The following is a 15942-nucleotide window of genomic DNA, read 5'->3' on the forward strand; positions in this document are numbered from 1 at the left end:
ATCAGATTCCAAAATGTAAATACTTGTATAATACCTTTTAAAATACTTAATCAGAAGAGTTACTTTTTGATTGATTACTTAATATTCACAAAATGGCAGTAAATTATTCAGAATTCATTGATTCTCCCCAAATCTTATTTTTTAATCTTTTATATTTTCCTTTTCTGTTGAAATCAATGTTATAATCAAGATAGGTAAAAGTGTAATGTAATAGATTATGTTACTAGTTACAATTTCTATCATGTAATTTGCATTCAGTAATGGACTACAATTGTAAGGCAGTCTCTTCTCTGATGAGGGCGGGGCAACCTGTCACTCACATGAGATCCACCAATGGCAAACCACAACCATCCAATCAATTCCCACCATACGATTTTTTTGTTTTATTTTTGTCCGAGAAGCCGTTTCCCTAGGAAATACGTCACAATTGTGAAGAAAAGTCTAATCACAACTTAAAAGTCTCGTTCTTCGCGTGTTTTCGAAGCTTTGATTATGTTTACAGTGTGCAATATAACATGAGTTCATGTTTCGCGTGTAAAAAAACAGTATTTTTCACACAATTTACTTATCTGTACAGCCTCTGTCCTAAAAACCGCCTGATGATTTCCTTGTTCTATGAAGTCCCTCCTTCAGAAACACGTAACGAGTTCTGATTGGGCCAGCGCTTCCCGTGTTGCGATTGGACAGCAGCTTAGCGCACTTTGCCCGGAAAGGTCCCGCCTATTACCATAACGGGGAGATGCAAGCGCTGAATGCGCGCTCTTCTCTAGGTGGGAGAGCAACGAGACCACGCCCCCTATTTTGCGTGTTCTTGTGGGCGGAGGGTTCGTCAACAAACGGTTCTAGTGACGTCATTACAGCAGGAAGTGCAGAGGTGTAGTCCAAACCGGCCGTTCGCTGTAGGCTTTGAAAGGGAACTTCTGTTAAATAAAATATCTCGCTTGGCATTGAACTTTGAGCATTATAATTTTACAGTTATTACACACTAACTAAAGTTTGAAAGATGGAATCACGAAGAACAGGACCTTTAAATTTCAAGCCACCTTTAACTATCAACTAATTTTCCCCCAAAGAATATTAAATTAAATGCTATTAATGATTTTTATGATTTTCTTTTTTTTGTGCATAGTATATAATAGATTTTTACCTTTAAACATTTAGACATTTTTATACATATCCCAAAAATTTGTTTTAAACTCCTCATCCAAATAAGCATTAGAAATAATTACAGCATATCAACTGTTGTGTTAGAAGAATAGAGCAGATGACTTTGCTGTAAGCCGTGGTTCAATATTTCCACAAGCATTTGAAAACCATATATTTAGGCTAAGAGCTTCAGTCAAACCAAACGCAGAGCAGTTTCAAGGAGGGAACTGAAAACGCCTCCATCATTTATTTGTACAGTATTACATTAGTATAAAAGGTGGTAAGATACAGTGACAGTCGGGGAAAAGGAGTCAATGCTACCAGATTTCAGCATTATGTTGATATGAATTCCACTGCCATCAGAAACAAGGAAGCATTGGAGGATTCACAAAAGCCACGTCTGAGATTAGGCTTTGTGGTTCTACACAGAACAAAGATTCAAGTAGAACAAGAGTCTTTCAGGATTGACAGCAATAAAGGGAGTGAAATAAAAACATATGTACACAAATAAATGGATTTAGTCTCGTTCTACATTAAGATATTCCTTAGTTTTGGTCTGACATTTCGCTTTGTATGCATAATGGCTAAGAACAAAATCTTGGTTTCTTTACTCGGCTCCAGTTTTGACAGGTGTAAAACCACCAATTTAAACATGTTCCGACAAGGAAGACCCTTACATTTAGTTTGGGCTCAAGTTCCAAATAATAACTTAATGATTTATTGGTGGAGTGTGATATACAGTCCAAACAAGATCCCAAGTGGACAAAAGATGATGCTGGGCTGACAGAAACCCAACACCCCATCCCAAAGTCTGACTTGAGAAAACCTGATTCAAAAGAACTTGACTCCTTTTCCATCATCCATAGAGATGATTTCTGCCTTCCCATCAGCCTGCAGGGCCTGCAGTGAACGCAGCAACATCCAATCCTCCAATCCATGGAACTCTAAAAGATAAGAGAAACAGATCAGTGAAAACCACAGCTGCTTTACAGTGACCTGAGAGCTGTGCAAGGTACACAGTAAATCACAACTAGTTAATCTATATATACAGATATATGCACCGACAGGCATAACATTATGACCACTGGCAGGCAAAGTGAATAACACTGATTATCTCTTCATCACAGAACCTGTTAGTGGGTGGGATATATTAGGAGGCAAGTGAACATTTTGTCCTTAAAGTTGATGTGTTAGAAGCAGGAAAAATGAGCAAGCAGAAGGATTTGCGAGTAAGACAAGGGCCAAATTGTGAGGCTAGACGACTGGGTCAGAGCATCTCCAAAACTGCAGCTCTTGTGGGCTGTTCCCGGTCTGCAGTGGTCAGTATCTATCAAAAGTGCTCCAAGGAAGGAACAGTGGAGAACCGGCCACAGGGTCATGGGCAGCCAAGGCTCATTGATGCACGTGAGGAGCGAAGGCTGGCCCATGTGGTCCGATCAAACAGATGAGCTCAAACTGCTCTAGAAGTTAATGCTGGTTCTGATAGAAAGGTGTCAGAATACACAGAGCATCAGTTTGTTGTGTATGGGGCGGCATAGCCGCAGACCAGTCATGGTGCCCATGCTGACCCCTGACCTCTGCCGAAAGCACCGACAGTAACACGTGAGCACCAGAACTGGACCACAGAGCAATGGAAGAAGGTGGCCTGGTCTGATGAATCACGTTTTCTTTTACATCAAGTGGATGGTCAGATGTGTGTGTGTCGCTTTCCTGAGGAACACATGGCCCCAGGATGCACTATGGGAAAAAGGAAAGCCAGCGGAGGCAGTGTGATGCTTTGGGCAATGTTCTGCTGGGAAACCTTGGGTCCTCCATCCATGTGGATGTAACTTTGACACGCTCCACCTACCTAAGCATTGTTTCAGACTATGTACAGCCTTTCATGGAAACAGTATTCCCTGGTGGCTGTGGCTCTTCCAGCAGGATAATGCTCCTGACACAAAGCACAAATGCTTCAGGAATGGTTTGAGGAGCACAACAACCAGTTTGAGGCGTTGACTTGGCCTCCAAATTTCCCCAGATCTCAATCCAATCGAGCATCTGTGGGATGTGCTGAACAAACAAGTCCGATCCATGGAGGCCCCACTTTGCAACTTACAGAACTTAAAGGATCTGCTGCTAACATCTTGGTGCCAGATACCAGAGCACACCTTCAGGGGTCTAGTGGAGTGAATGCCTTGATGGGTCAGGGCTGGTTTGTCAGCAAAAGGGGGACCAACACAATATTAGGATAATATTGTTATGCCTGATCGGTGTATAATACTACTTTACTGATGAAGAGCAATAATGTACATTAGATATAATTTGATACCTTCTTTTTCTGTGTCATCCCCATTAGAGAGTTCATAAAGTGTAAACACTGAGTTGACCATGCCATTTTTGGAAACCTACATTGAGGGGGAAAAGAAGATGCACTTAAAAAAATACTTGATTTAACAGATCACTAGCTGGACAAAATAAGTTTTTATCAGCATAAAGAGTTAATATGTCAGTAAGTTTGGGGTCAGTAAAATTTATTTTAAAAGAAATTCATACTTTTTTAAATTGATCAAATGTGACAGTATACAGTAGTAAGATATTTAGGGCCAGATTTACTAACGCAAACCCTTTTTTGACATTTAAAAACTACTGTTGGGATTTACTAAAGACAAGCAGTTATAAATTAGCGGTGAAAAGGTGTGGACAGGGTTATTTTTAGGGCAGATCTTATTGCATTATTCATATGCATTTGTGGGAGTTTCCCTTTTATGGGAGGAGAGTATTTAAATGAATCATGCGCAGCGATTTACTTGGCGCTCATTAATTTACTGGTGTTTGCATGATTATTTACCACCTCCAAAAAAAAGCAAGTATTTTTCCATATTTTAATATGCGCTGCTCTTGGTAGATTGTGTTGGTCCTTATGGAAATGATCCGTCTGCATTCTTTAATTTCCCAGTTGTCAGTAGACCTCTCCACTCCCATCAAAAAGTATTATTATTTTTTTACCTTTAATTGTAAAGTATCTATAAATCATGGTAGCATGTATACAGCCTTTTCTGTCACTAAAATATGCAAGTGTAATAATAATCAGCTAAAAATATCTTTATTCTCCAAATATTGCATTGTGGGTAGGGCTGCATTTCAATAATCTCTTTTATCACAACCACATTATAACCTGTCTGACATGTCAGTGGACATCTTCAGGCACAGATACACTCACGGCAAAGTTCAAAATACGTGACCAGCAGAACATCCTGATGCTGCGGAGAGCAACGTTTAGATAAATATGTAAATATGTGCAGTGTGCTTTCCTCTCAGTAACAAAATAAACAACAAAACTGACAGCAGTGAGAAAACAGCCGTTGAGAAAGCATTTGATCATAGCGATGTGGAATTTGCACCAGCTCTGCTATTCGACACTCAAGTCAAGTCATATACCGTTTATTTATATAGCACTTTACACAATATATTATAATTTCGATTTTGTTCGAAATTACATATCGGTTTATCCTTCTATTTCGCTAGAAGTATATCGGGCCTTTCACTACAGAGACCTAAATGACGGTCCTTACGAAGCAGAAGTGCAATAGTCAATTCTTGCTTGTCATCTTAAAAGGCACCACTCTAACGTGTAAAACAGATGTTGAACAGGATGGTCTTTAAAGTAACTCAATCGTTGTTTGATAATGCACAGGATATTCTCACCCACTGATAAATGATTTTGCCCCACTCTTCCGGTCTCCTCCACATTATAAGACATCGTGATTTATTTTTATCCAACCATTCCAGGTTTCCTGTGTCAAAGCAAAGAACTCAATTATAAATCTCATTTTACAATCTGCGAAACCGTGTCTTCTTGTAAATGCTTATTTCATCCCACCTTTTTTTCTCAATTCTTCAAAAACTACTTGTATGGCTTCAACTGAAAGTTTTCCTGAACAAATCAAGTTATGGGAAATATACATGGCAAGCAATGGCAGAAAAAATAGCCTCCTTAATCCACAACATGTCCTCTCATCATCTATATCAGGGGTGGGCGATTTGAGTCCTGGAGGGCCAATGTCCTGCCGAGTTTAGCTTCAACCCTAATCAAACACACCTAACCCAACTAATCAATGTTTTTAGGATTTTCAGGATTTTTTTAAGGATTACTAGAAGGTTACAGGCAGGTGAGTTTGATCAGGTTTGGAGCTAAACTGCAGACCAGTAGCCCTCCAGGACTTGAATTGCCCACCCCTGATTTATCTCATACATAAGAAGGATACTCTCAATCTTCTTGTTGTTGAACATAGGGCTTTCCTGCGCCTCGAGCACGTCCAGTGTGAAGAGCTTGCGCTGACGGCAGTAAGACAGCACGAGTGAACACCATGCCGCCAACTGCTTCTGTCTCGTGTCGGCATTTGGCTGCAATCTGTAAAACATAATAAAACAATAGGGTGCAACTTTAAGTGTCTTTAACCACTATGTACTAACATTTAACTTAATAATTTGAAACAATAGAGTGGTGCAATAGAGTATAACATCACTTTGTAGGCCAAAACACAAAGGCAAGTTAGTATTTTAGCACTTTCGGTTCCCTAATCAATGGGTTTTTTGAATGAGATTTTGTTTAAATGGCTGAAATAAGCTTTTTACTTCTGGCGACTGCATTTAGGCTTCAACATGAATAAAAGCTGTGTTTATCTGTGATGATTATCTTGATGGACAAAATGTAAAAAGTGACGTCACACCTGCAACACTCTAAAGAGACAGAGCACATTTAGTGACAATGTATTCCTCTCCATTGACTTTGTATTGCGTGAGGCTGCCTCCTTGTCATTTCTGACTTATAACAAAAGTACAATGCCTAAAAGCTGCTATGTGACAGGGTGTCCTTACTAATGACAAGGAAGCAGCCTCACGCAATACAAAGTCAATGGAGATGTATTGTTTCCCCGTGGGTGTCATTTTCAGATTTACATTTATTCATTTAGCAGATGCTTTTATCCAGCAACTTACAACTAAGGGATACAGAAAGCAATCCGTCATTAAGAGGTGAAATGAAAAAAGAAAAAGAAAAAGTGCATGAAATACTACGTTTTGGACATTTAAAGCAGCACAAGCTAGAAAAGGGAGGAAATAGAGGAAAATTATTAATATTTTTGGCCCCACTTTATATTAGGTGGCCTTAAGTACTATGTACTTACATAAAAAATAAGTACAATGTACTTACTGTGTTCCTGTGTATTGCAAAACACCTTTGCTGATATTGAGGTGAGATACGGGTAGGGTTAGGGTCAGGTGTGGTGGTGTGGGTCAGTTTAAGGGTAGGGTTAGGGTCAGGTGTGGTGGTGTGGGTCAGTTTAAGGGTAGGGTTAGGTGTAAGGGAAGTGCCAACTCTGTAACTACAAATGTAACTACAGAAATGAATTACAGACGTAATTCCATGCAGGTGTTTTTGAAAATGTAAGTACAATGTAAAAACATGTATGTACACAATAAGTGCATAGAATCACTTATTTATTAATTACAATGTTAGTACATTACTTAAGGCCACCTAATATAAAGTGGGTCCTTTTTTTTTCTCCATGAGGTAAAGTGCTCATGGAAGAGATGATTATTTATTTACAGATATATTATGTAAACACAAACGTGTATTTTGGATGCGATCAATCATCCAGTATTTTTAAGAATCACCTTTCAGAAATACTTTAGGAGAACTAACTTACTTATATTTAATTCCCATGAGATGTAAAATAACTTTTCCAAGGCTGGTCATTTTCAAAATGTCCTAATATTTTCAAGTTTCCACTAAGCATGGCACTGTTTAATCTTTATACAATGCAATTTAAACTTTATTAAAATTTCTTCTTGTTCAAAATCACAGAAGCATGGCTGTTCTGGTCGTATAAGCTTTCCTTTACCTCACTAAGCATTTCAAGTCATACAGCATTTAAATGCTATATGAAATATTGTAATAGTAAGTATAATAATACATACCGGTAATTATATTTAATTTCAGCACAATTTTTTGAACTGTGCGTGAAGTGTCAACTGTGGTGATTTGATTACTTCCGTAGCGGAATGCAAACAGCAGCTTTATTCACGATGCAAACGTATATATTTTACAATTAAACAAAGTATTCAGACAATATTGTAAACATGATACTGATGGTTCCATCTGCGGTCACTGACAAAGGGATTTACTTACGTAAAAAATGGAGGAAAGTTATACTGCCAGGGCCACTCAAAACTCATCGCAGATTTGTAGTAGTTCTGTTGATGTGCGGCTCCGCTTCAATCTGTTTCCGCTCTGCTGGAATTATGGGAAACACCCGCCAAATTAAAAGTCTTTTCAAAGCAATCCCTACTCTTTTATCCAAATTGAGAAAAAATACAACATTTTATTTCTAAATTAGTTTAGTATGTTTTGACATCTAGTGAAATATATAAAATTCGAATTCAAAAATTGCGATTTATTAACAGTTTCGTTACATGTCGTTATTACTATGGGTAAATATTTTTTTTTACAGTCTATGGTAAATCTATCATATGCATAAAAGCAAGTGGAGGATCAGTAAACCCTTCTATCTATCTATCTATCTATCTATCTATCTATCTATCTATCTATCTATCTATCTATCTATCTATCTATCTATCTATCTATCTATCTATCTATCTATCTATCTATCTATCTATCTATCTATCTATCTATCTATCTATCTATCTATCTATCTATCTATCTATCTATCTAAACAGGAAGGTGTGTAACGGTCATTCGAGCGCGCGGTGGCGCTGTGGGCGGATCCTCTCATCCGGGACATGAGACGATTGACGTCAAGGCGCCGAAATAAACAGTGCCATGAAAACTAATGCAGTATTATTTTCTGAAATTATAACACATTAATGCGTTTTACTATTCCGCGCAGCTGTTACTAACAGAGGTGGGGAAACAACTGTAAGTTTGCCGCCGCCTCTTCATTTTTTTGCTGTATAAATCATATTGAATGTTTCTGAATGAAGCTCAGCGAACCTGGTCGCCGAACTAACGTTAACGTTAGTCAGAAAATGATGTAACTGTTAACGTTATTGACACAGAACCATGAAATATGAAATCATTAACGTTAGTTTGCTTTTCCGCAGGTGTGCAGAAAGATGCAGGCGGCAGAGGAGGCACAGTCCTCTCTAGCGGAGGGGGTAGAGTCTATGGGAGTGAGTGAACAGGACAAAACTGCAGAAAAAGAGGAAGAAAAGGATAAAGAACGAGATGAGGAGACAACTGAGACCGCCAAGGATACTACAACGGAGGATGACTCAAGTATGGGCTTTATGCTGATCTCCCGGGGGGTTTCAAAGTGTCTGGGAGTGCGTGGAAAAGTTTATAGAGGAAAAACAGTGTAAAAAAATAGTAATAAATAATACATCTAGCAGTACAATACTGCGAACTTACTAATATATGGAAGCTTGTTTATGTTATGGAGTAAAATAAAATAAAAATAGTGCTGTCAAATCGATTACTCGCATCCAAAATAAAAGTTTGTGTTTTCATTATATATGCATGTGTACTTTTATTTTTATATAAATACACACACATGCATGTATATATTTAAGAAAAAAATCTATATTTATATATAAAATATGTATATATATATATAACAGGATATACATGCAAATAGGTCTTAAATACATGTATGTGTATTTATTTATATACACATAATTAACAACATATATTATGTAAACACAAACTTTTATTTTGGATGTGATTAATCGGATTTAATTAATTTAACAGCACACAAAAAAAGCTAATTGTGACTCTAAATTCAGAATATTTTGCTCACAATTGGGTCATTCTGTGTCGACTTAACCAGAGGTCCCCAAATTTTAGAAAGACAAACATAAATAGTGATGAAAGCCAAAATATTAAATGTTGGGGATGTATATTTACTGAGTAATCACAGTTTTGGGATTTCACCATCAGGTTTTCACCTGAGATTTGGAGCCAAATTTAAAGGGGTTAAAAATCACTTTACAAAGATGGCAGCATCGTTATTTTCACACAGAGATTGGTAGGTCTAGTAGTCAAATCTGGTGACTGACTCCATCTTTATTGTATTATATGTCAATTGTGACAGTTCAAAAATAGGAAAAAGTACTTCTTGGGTTTTTTGCCTCATGTTTGCATGCCTATAGCATATTGCAAGAAGTATTTAAGGTATCTCAATATCTTTTTAGATTCTGTTTTTTAACAAACTTTCCTTTTAATATATTAATTTTAAAGGCCCTTGATGGTTCAATCGTAGAGATATGGAGATCTTAATGTGGCTCCATCAGTAAATTGGTCAATTGTCCACATTTTCAGTGGTCGAAAAACAAATGTGGATTCCTTGCATACAGTAATAATACAGGTTACTCATTCAGCTGCTACTTGTCTGTTTCCTTTTCAAGAGAAGTGAAAAGGAAGGGCTACCTGTCTGAGTGCCGTAAATATTGTTTTTCCAAAGTTTGCTTGCCAGCTGGGGAAGTTTCCGAGATTTGGTTGATTTGACACGGAATGACCCAATCTTTTTTCTCTAAATTCTAGGAATAAAATTGTAAAAACCACAATTCTGATCTTTTTCCTCTCACAATTGCGATGCATGTCTTACAGTTCTGACCTTTTTTATGAGTATTGTGAGGGGGAAAAAAGTACAAATTGTGGGATTAAAAAGTCGCTATTATATTTTATGTGGTGGAAACAAGTTTCCATGATAAATAATGAGTAGGAAACTAAATAGTAGAAACTCAATATTTTCCAAATAATATTGTAGACATTTGATCATATTTGGGGTCCATCCATGGCATCTGAAACATTGAAATTCCCTGCTCTATATCATGCTTTTTATATTCGTTTGTTACTTATTGTACCTTGGAGAGACTGTATATTAAAGGTTTAGTTCACCCAAAAATGAAATTGATGCCATTAATGGCTTACCGTAATGTCGTTCCTCACCTGTTTAGTCCGAGAGCATATGAAAGTGTATGCACACTATACTGTCCATGTCCAGAAAGGGAATAAAAACATCATCAGAGTAGTCCATATAAAACATCAGTGGGTTAATTAGAGTCTCTTGAAGCATCGAAAATACATTTTGGTCCAAAAATAACAAAAACTACGACTTTATTCAGCATTGTCTTCTCTTCTGCATCTGTTTTCAGTCCTCAAATAAAGATTCAAGCGGTCATGAATCAGCGTATTAATTCATGATTCAGATCGCCAATGTCACGTGATTTCAGCAGTTTGACACGCGATCCAAATCATGAATTAATACGCTGATTCATGACCGCTTGAATCTTTATTTGAGGACTGAAAACAGATGCAGAAGAGAAGAAAATGCTGAATAAAGTCGTAGTTTTTGTTATTTTTGGACCAAAATGTATTTTCGATGCTTCAAGAGATTCTAATTAACCCACTGATGTCTCATATGGACTACTCTAATGATGTTTTTATTCCCTTTCTGGACATGGACAGTATAGTGTGCATACACTTGCATACGCTCTCCGACTAAATATAAAATATCTTAAACTGTGTTCTGAAGATAAACGGAGGTCTTACGGGTGTGGAACGACATTAGGGTGAGTAATTAATGACATAAATTTCATTTTTGGTGAACTAACCCTTTAAAGTGCCATGGCATCACTTTTTGTAAGGTGTGCGAGCGTGTTCTTTGAGATATTGTCATAATACATTTATGAACACTGTGATGGCTTCTGTGTAGAGGGAGACAAAGAAGCCATGGATGCAGAGGAGCAGAAAGAGGGAATAACCACGGCTGGAGAAATGAATGGAGGCGGTGAAGGGAAGCTGCAGCAGACTGAGGAGGACTGGGAGATCCCGTACAGCGACGAGGAGATGGAGGACCCCAAGAACTGGATGCCTCCACCCGAGGAGATCAAACGGCTGTATGAGCTCCTGGCTAAAGGAGAAGCGCTCGAGCTGAAGTGGGTCCCTCTTCCGCGCCGACATCCGACCCCTCCACGCACGCCCTCACCTGAGAGAGATGGAGAAGACTCACAGGACGCCAAACAAGAGGACAATGAGCGCAAGTAAGTCAGAATATAACACACACTGCAAAAAAAGCTTTTCTTACGTAGTATTTTTGCCATTTCTATTTCAAACATCTAAAAATTCTTAAAACAAGAAGTTTTTACTAGAGAAGCAAAAATAATTTTAAAAAATCACTCAAAATTTAGAGAGTTTTTGCTTAAAATAAGCAAAATAATCTGCTAATGGGGTAAGAAAAATAATCTTAATTCAAACAGAAAACAAGATTATTTATTTTACCCCATTGGCAAATTATTTTGCTTATTTTAAGCAAAAGCTCTCTAAATTTTGAGTGATTTTTTTCCCAAAACAAAACAATAATTTTTACTTGTCTAGTATTTTTTTTCTTAATGTAATAATTTTTAGATAGTTTGACCAGAAACCAGACAAAAATACTAAGTAAGAAAAACATTTTTGCAGAGCAGATGGAGAAATGTGTCTATTTTAGTGGCGAACGGTAACTTCTTTAACCGGGTATAATGGGTGGTGCATCTTTTCAATGAAAAAAAATGCAGATGTGTTAGATATAGTGATCTATATTAGATGGGTTTATTATAAGCAAAACGGTGGAGTTCACTCTATACAGATTTCTGGCTACTCAATTGCTTACTCTCATGACACATAGCAAAACAGCTAAAAGTATTGGACCTTTTGTTGGACCTTTTATTGAAAGCAGCTGACATTTACCTGTTGAGACATGCCGTCGCACATACCCGTAGAGCTGGGATTGTGATGATTGAGTTGAGGCATTTTTCCTGTTGGGCGAGCGATTCGCGTAGAGCTTTCTCTGCGCATTATGTCAGCGAACCATTAGGAACACGGGACAGTGATGACGATACATGACAACAGAAGCCGTAGTGGATCCGCCTACCTGAAACCCTTCTTATCTGGCTGATATTAAAAAATGACTGTTGTTTGGCAAATAATGACGGAGAGTTTCTTACATATTACCAATTTTTATTACGTAAGCCTTATGGCACACCTCATAGAAGGGAATTTATAGTCATTTCTAGCGTTAATAATAATTAGCGAGTCCACAAATGGCTTCGGTATGCAGGGTGTTCGCAGTTTATATGGACTGCACGATCAAAGGTTTCGAATAAGTAAAATTTTCTGTGATTTTTTTTTAAAAAAAGGCTGCATCTATTAGATCTAAAACAGTAAAAACAGCAATACTGTGAAATATTATTAGAATTAAAAAAACTGCTTTCTATTTGAATGTTTTAAAATGTAATTTTCAGCATCATTATTCCAGTCTTCAGTGTCACATGATCCTTCAGAAATCATTCTGATATGAAGATTTGATGCTCCTCGAGACATTTAGGATCATTATCAGTGTTGAAAACAAATTCTTTGATGAATAGAAAGTTCAGAGAATATTTTGTAAAATTGTTAATGTGTTTGCTGTCACTTTTGATCAATTTAATGCATAATTTAATTGCTTAATAAAAGTATTAATGATTATTTCCTTTCCCCGCAAAAATTCTCATGGTCCCCAAATGTTTCAAAAGCAGTATATAACGTACAAAAGCTTTCTATTTCAGATAAATGCTGCTCTTTTGAACTTTCTACTACATTTTATAATAATATATATTTAAAAAAGTTATTTTAAATTGTAATAATACTTCACGATATTATGGTTTTGTTTTTATATTTTAAGTTTGCATTATAACAAACGATTTTTTGAATGTTTTTGAAAGAAGTCTCTTCTGTTCAAGACAGCATTTATTTATTCAGAAAAAGTAATACTGTGAAATATTATTACTATTTTTAAGACAATGTTTTCTATTTGAATATATTTTAAGCTGTAATTTATTCCTGTTATAAAAAGCATCAGCAGCATTAATTCAGTCTTCAGTGTCACATGATCCTTCAAAAATCATTCTGATTTAAGGATTTACTGCTCAGTTATTAATGGTTCTAGTATTTCAGCTTTTTCAGAATTATTTGATGAATACAAAGTTCAAAAGGACATTTATTTGAAATCTTAGTTACCCTAAAAACATAGGGAGAAGCACAACCGTTTTCAACACTAATAATAATCAGAAATGTTTCTTAAGCAGTAAATCCTCATTTGATGATTAGTGAAGGATCATGTGACACTGAAGACTTCAGCTTTGAGCACAGGAATAAATTACATTTTAAATATATTCACATTTCACATAGAAAAGTTATTTTTACTTGTAATAATATTTCACAATATTACTGTTATACTGTGTTTTATATACACAGCAGGCAACGCCATTTTTGAATAAGAAAAATGTATTGATCTATGTGTGTGTTCTGCAGGGCCCTCACACCAACTGAATTTGATTTTGATGAAGAGCAGAATATGTCAACCCCCAAGAACTCTTTCCTCAATCGCCGCAGGACACCAGGTGTGATAACATGTTTTTCCACAATGTATGGATTTGGATATATTATCAAACACAATATAAATGAATAATGCTGAGCCGATTCCCAGGTTCCTCTGCCCGCTCGTCGGTCAGACGTGAGGCCCGGCTGGACAAAGTGCTGTCGGACATGAAGCGGCACAGAAAAATGGAGGAGCAGATCCTAAGGACAGGTCGTGACCTTTTTAAAAGCGATAAAGCGCGGGCTGGGCCTGCTGTCGAGCCGCCCCTATCGCCGAACAGTCAGCGCGAGCGGGAAAAAGAACGAGAAAGAGACAGCGACCCCAGCACTGTCTTCAGTCCCAGACAGAGGAGATACTGAGGAAAACTACAGACTGCTTGAACAAAGCCCAGGTTTTTATAAGGGTCTCTACCACAACTCAACATAATTCATTATTTTGCATTGGACAATGAGATGTTCATATTTTACTGATGTTGTCTTTTTTATTCAAAGTTTTTTTATAATGTGAATAAATGTCTTGGTCAGATTCTGGTGTTTTGCTATTTTTTTATTATTTATATTATATTAATCTCTTTGTAACACTTTACAATAATGTTCCAATAGTTTGTGTTGGTTAATGAAATATATGTCATTGTATTTATCAATTTTTGTTAATGGGATAGTTCACCCAAAAATGAAAATTAGCCCATGTTTTCTCCCCCGTAAGCTATCCTAGGTGTATATGACTCCTCTTTCAGACGAACACAATCAGAGTAAAAATCTCCTGACTCTTCCAAGCTTTATAAAGGCGGTGACTAGAGCAGGGGTCTCCAAACTCGGCCCGATGAGTTCTAGTTAGAGTTTAGCTCCAACCTCGAATAAACGCACCTGAACCAGCTAATCAATGTCTTACAAGAGGATGAGATTTTAAAGCCCAAAAAAATGCATCCATCATAATAAAAGGAAAATATCCATATTTAAAACGTTATAAACTAAAATAACTCTCTTCCGACTGATGGCCGTACACATTGACTTGCGGCGAAAGAGTAACCCTTGACCTTGAAGCGCAGAGGATAGAGCAAAACAAAACACCGGTCACAAAAGATTTCTGTTCAGTAAGGAGCGTTTTGATGGGTGGATTAAAAGCTCACTGTGTGTGATTGGCAGAAACAGAACATCCTCCAAAAAAAAGGTATTTATGAATCTTAACCTGCCATGAAGGTCTCAAAAATACCACACACAGATGCAAAGCAGTGTACGCACCTGTGACGATTTGTAAATGTATTCAATGATTCATAAATGTAACAACTTTCATTAATGTGTGATGGAAATTAATTCAAGAACCTTATATTTACATATTTGTGATAAGATTTTACATTTATTTAGGTAAGATGTATTTGTGTGAGCATTCGCGGGAAATCGATCCAAACCCCTAAGACCTTCGTTCGTCTTCAGAACACAAATTAAGATATTTTTGATGAAATCCAAGAGGTTTTCTGACCCCACAGCAACACAACGATCTCTTTCTTAAAATAGTCCACGTGACTCCAGGGGTTCCAGCTTAATCTTATGAAGTGTCGAGAATACCCTTTGTCTGCAAAAAAACAAACAAAAATAAAGACTTTATTTTTCTGTGTCAGTCTTTGTGTTCTGAAGACGAATTAAGGTCTTACGTGTTTGTAACGACATGGGGTGAGGAAAGACAGAATTTAACATTTTGGGGTAAACTAACCCTTTTCCCCCCCTAAACTAAAACTATTTGCACAAAGTGTTTAATACATATAAATTTTTACATATATCCTCGAACATTAGTTAATAAAATACAACTTGAATAGTTAATGTTAGCTCAGTTCCTTAAATAATATTAATACTTTATGTTAATCATGTTTTGGTTAACATAAAAATGTTAAAATTTACATTAAAATAAGATTAATAAATGCTTTAGAAGTATTTTAATTGTTAGTTCAAGTGGCCATGTTAACAAATTGTACAATATCAATAACAATATCTTTTTTTGTTTTTCTTTAACAAATTTGAGTTAAAAAAAGAAGAAAAAAGAGTGTTAAAATGTCATGGAAATGTTTTCATAACAAATACACATTTTTTGATGTATTATAATTTTCTAGTTAGGTTAGACTTGTTCACCAGCCTTAGTGAGTTTCTTTTTTTTTTCTTTCTGAATGATTCATTAGCAAATTGAGTTTTAAAACAAAGCCACATCTGGTGCTGAAACCTCCCCTTTGTACTAAGTGTGCAAGCGATTCTGTGAAGGGAGAAAGGTTGAACATAAGCTGCTGTATTACTGTGAATCGTCCTGTGGCCTGTTAGCCTGAATTCAAAGAACCTCCCCGTCTGGTACAGGCTCTCAAATTAAGAGGAATCAAGAGGACATCCGATGTAAAAACCCTTATCTGTCCTTT

The 15942-nt window shown here is 36.7% G+C and overlaps 2 protein-coding genes across 2 annotated transcripts; one reads left to right on the forward strand and one right to left on the reverse strand.

Moving 5' to 3' along the window:
• Positions 1-1355: 1355 nt before the first annotated feature.
• On the reverse strand, positions 1356-7451 carry vps25 (vacuolar protein sorting 25 homolog). Its single transcript, XM_067429219.1, has 6 exons — positions 7319-7451; positions 5394-5539; positions 5009-5062; positions 4834-4922; positions 3458-3533; positions 1356-2090 (listed from the first exon to the last, which is right to left on the reverse strand). Exons 1-6 carry the CDS (start codon positions 7363-7365, stop codon positions 1978-1980), a joined length of 525 nt encoding a protein of 174 aa, XP_067285320.1. The 5' UTR covers positions 7366-7451; the 3' UTR covers positions 1356-1977.
• Positions 7452-7880: 429 nt separating this feature from the next.
• On the forward strand, positions 7881-14069 carry pagr1 (PAXIP1 associated glutamate-rich protein 1). Its single transcript, XM_067429217.1, has 5 exons — positions 7881-8065; positions 8251-8425; positions 10863-11190; positions 13478-13566; positions 13653-14069. The coding sequence occupies exons 2-5, from the start codon at positions 8263-8265 to the stop codon at positions 13901-13903; spliced, it is 831 nt and encodes a 276-aa protein (XP_067285318.1). The 5' UTR covers positions 7881-8065; positions 8251-8262; the 3' UTR covers positions 13904-14069.
• Positions 14070-15942: the final 1873 nt, after the last annotated feature.

The sequence above is a fragment of the Pseudorasbora parva genome, chromosome 21, assembly GCF_024679245.1.
Source record: "Pseudorasbora parva isolate DD20220531a chromosome 21, ASM2467924v1, whole genome shotgun sequence".
NCBI classification, from domain to species: Eukaryota; Metazoa; Chordata; class Actinopteri; order Cypriniformes; family Gobionidae; genus Pseudorasbora; species Pseudorasbora parva.

What these genes read in the sequence shown, in the direction of transcription:
- pagr1 (XM_067429217.1), top strand. Translation starts at nt 8,263, where the DNA reads ATGCAGGCGGCAGAGGAGGCACAGTCCTCTCTAGCGGAGGGGGTAGAG. An exon ending in TACAACGGAGGATGACTCAA is followed by an intron (nt 8,426 to 10,862) that starts GTATGGGCTTTA and finishes GCTTCTGTGTAG; the next exon opens with AGGGAGACAAAGAAGCCATG. An exon ending in CAAGAGGACAATGAGCGCAA is followed by an intron (nt 11,191 to 13,477) that starts GTAAGTCAGAAT and finishes TGTGTTCTGCAG; the next exon opens with GGCCCTCACACCAACTGAAT.
- vps25 (XM_067429219.1), bottom strand. Translation starts at nt 7,365, where the DNA reads ATGAGTTTTGAGTGGCCCTGGCAGTATAACTTTCCTCCATTTTTTAC. An exon ending in AACTTTCCTCCATTTTTTAC is followed by an intron (nt 5,540 to 7,318) that starts GTAAGTAAATCC and finishes TATGTTTTACAG; the next exon opens with ATTGCAGCCAAATGCCGACA. An exon ending in TGAAGAATTGAGAAAAAAAG is followed by an intron (nt 4,923 to 5,008) that starts GTGGGATGAAAT and finishes GCTTTGACACAG; the next exon opens with GAAACCTGGAATGGTTGGAT.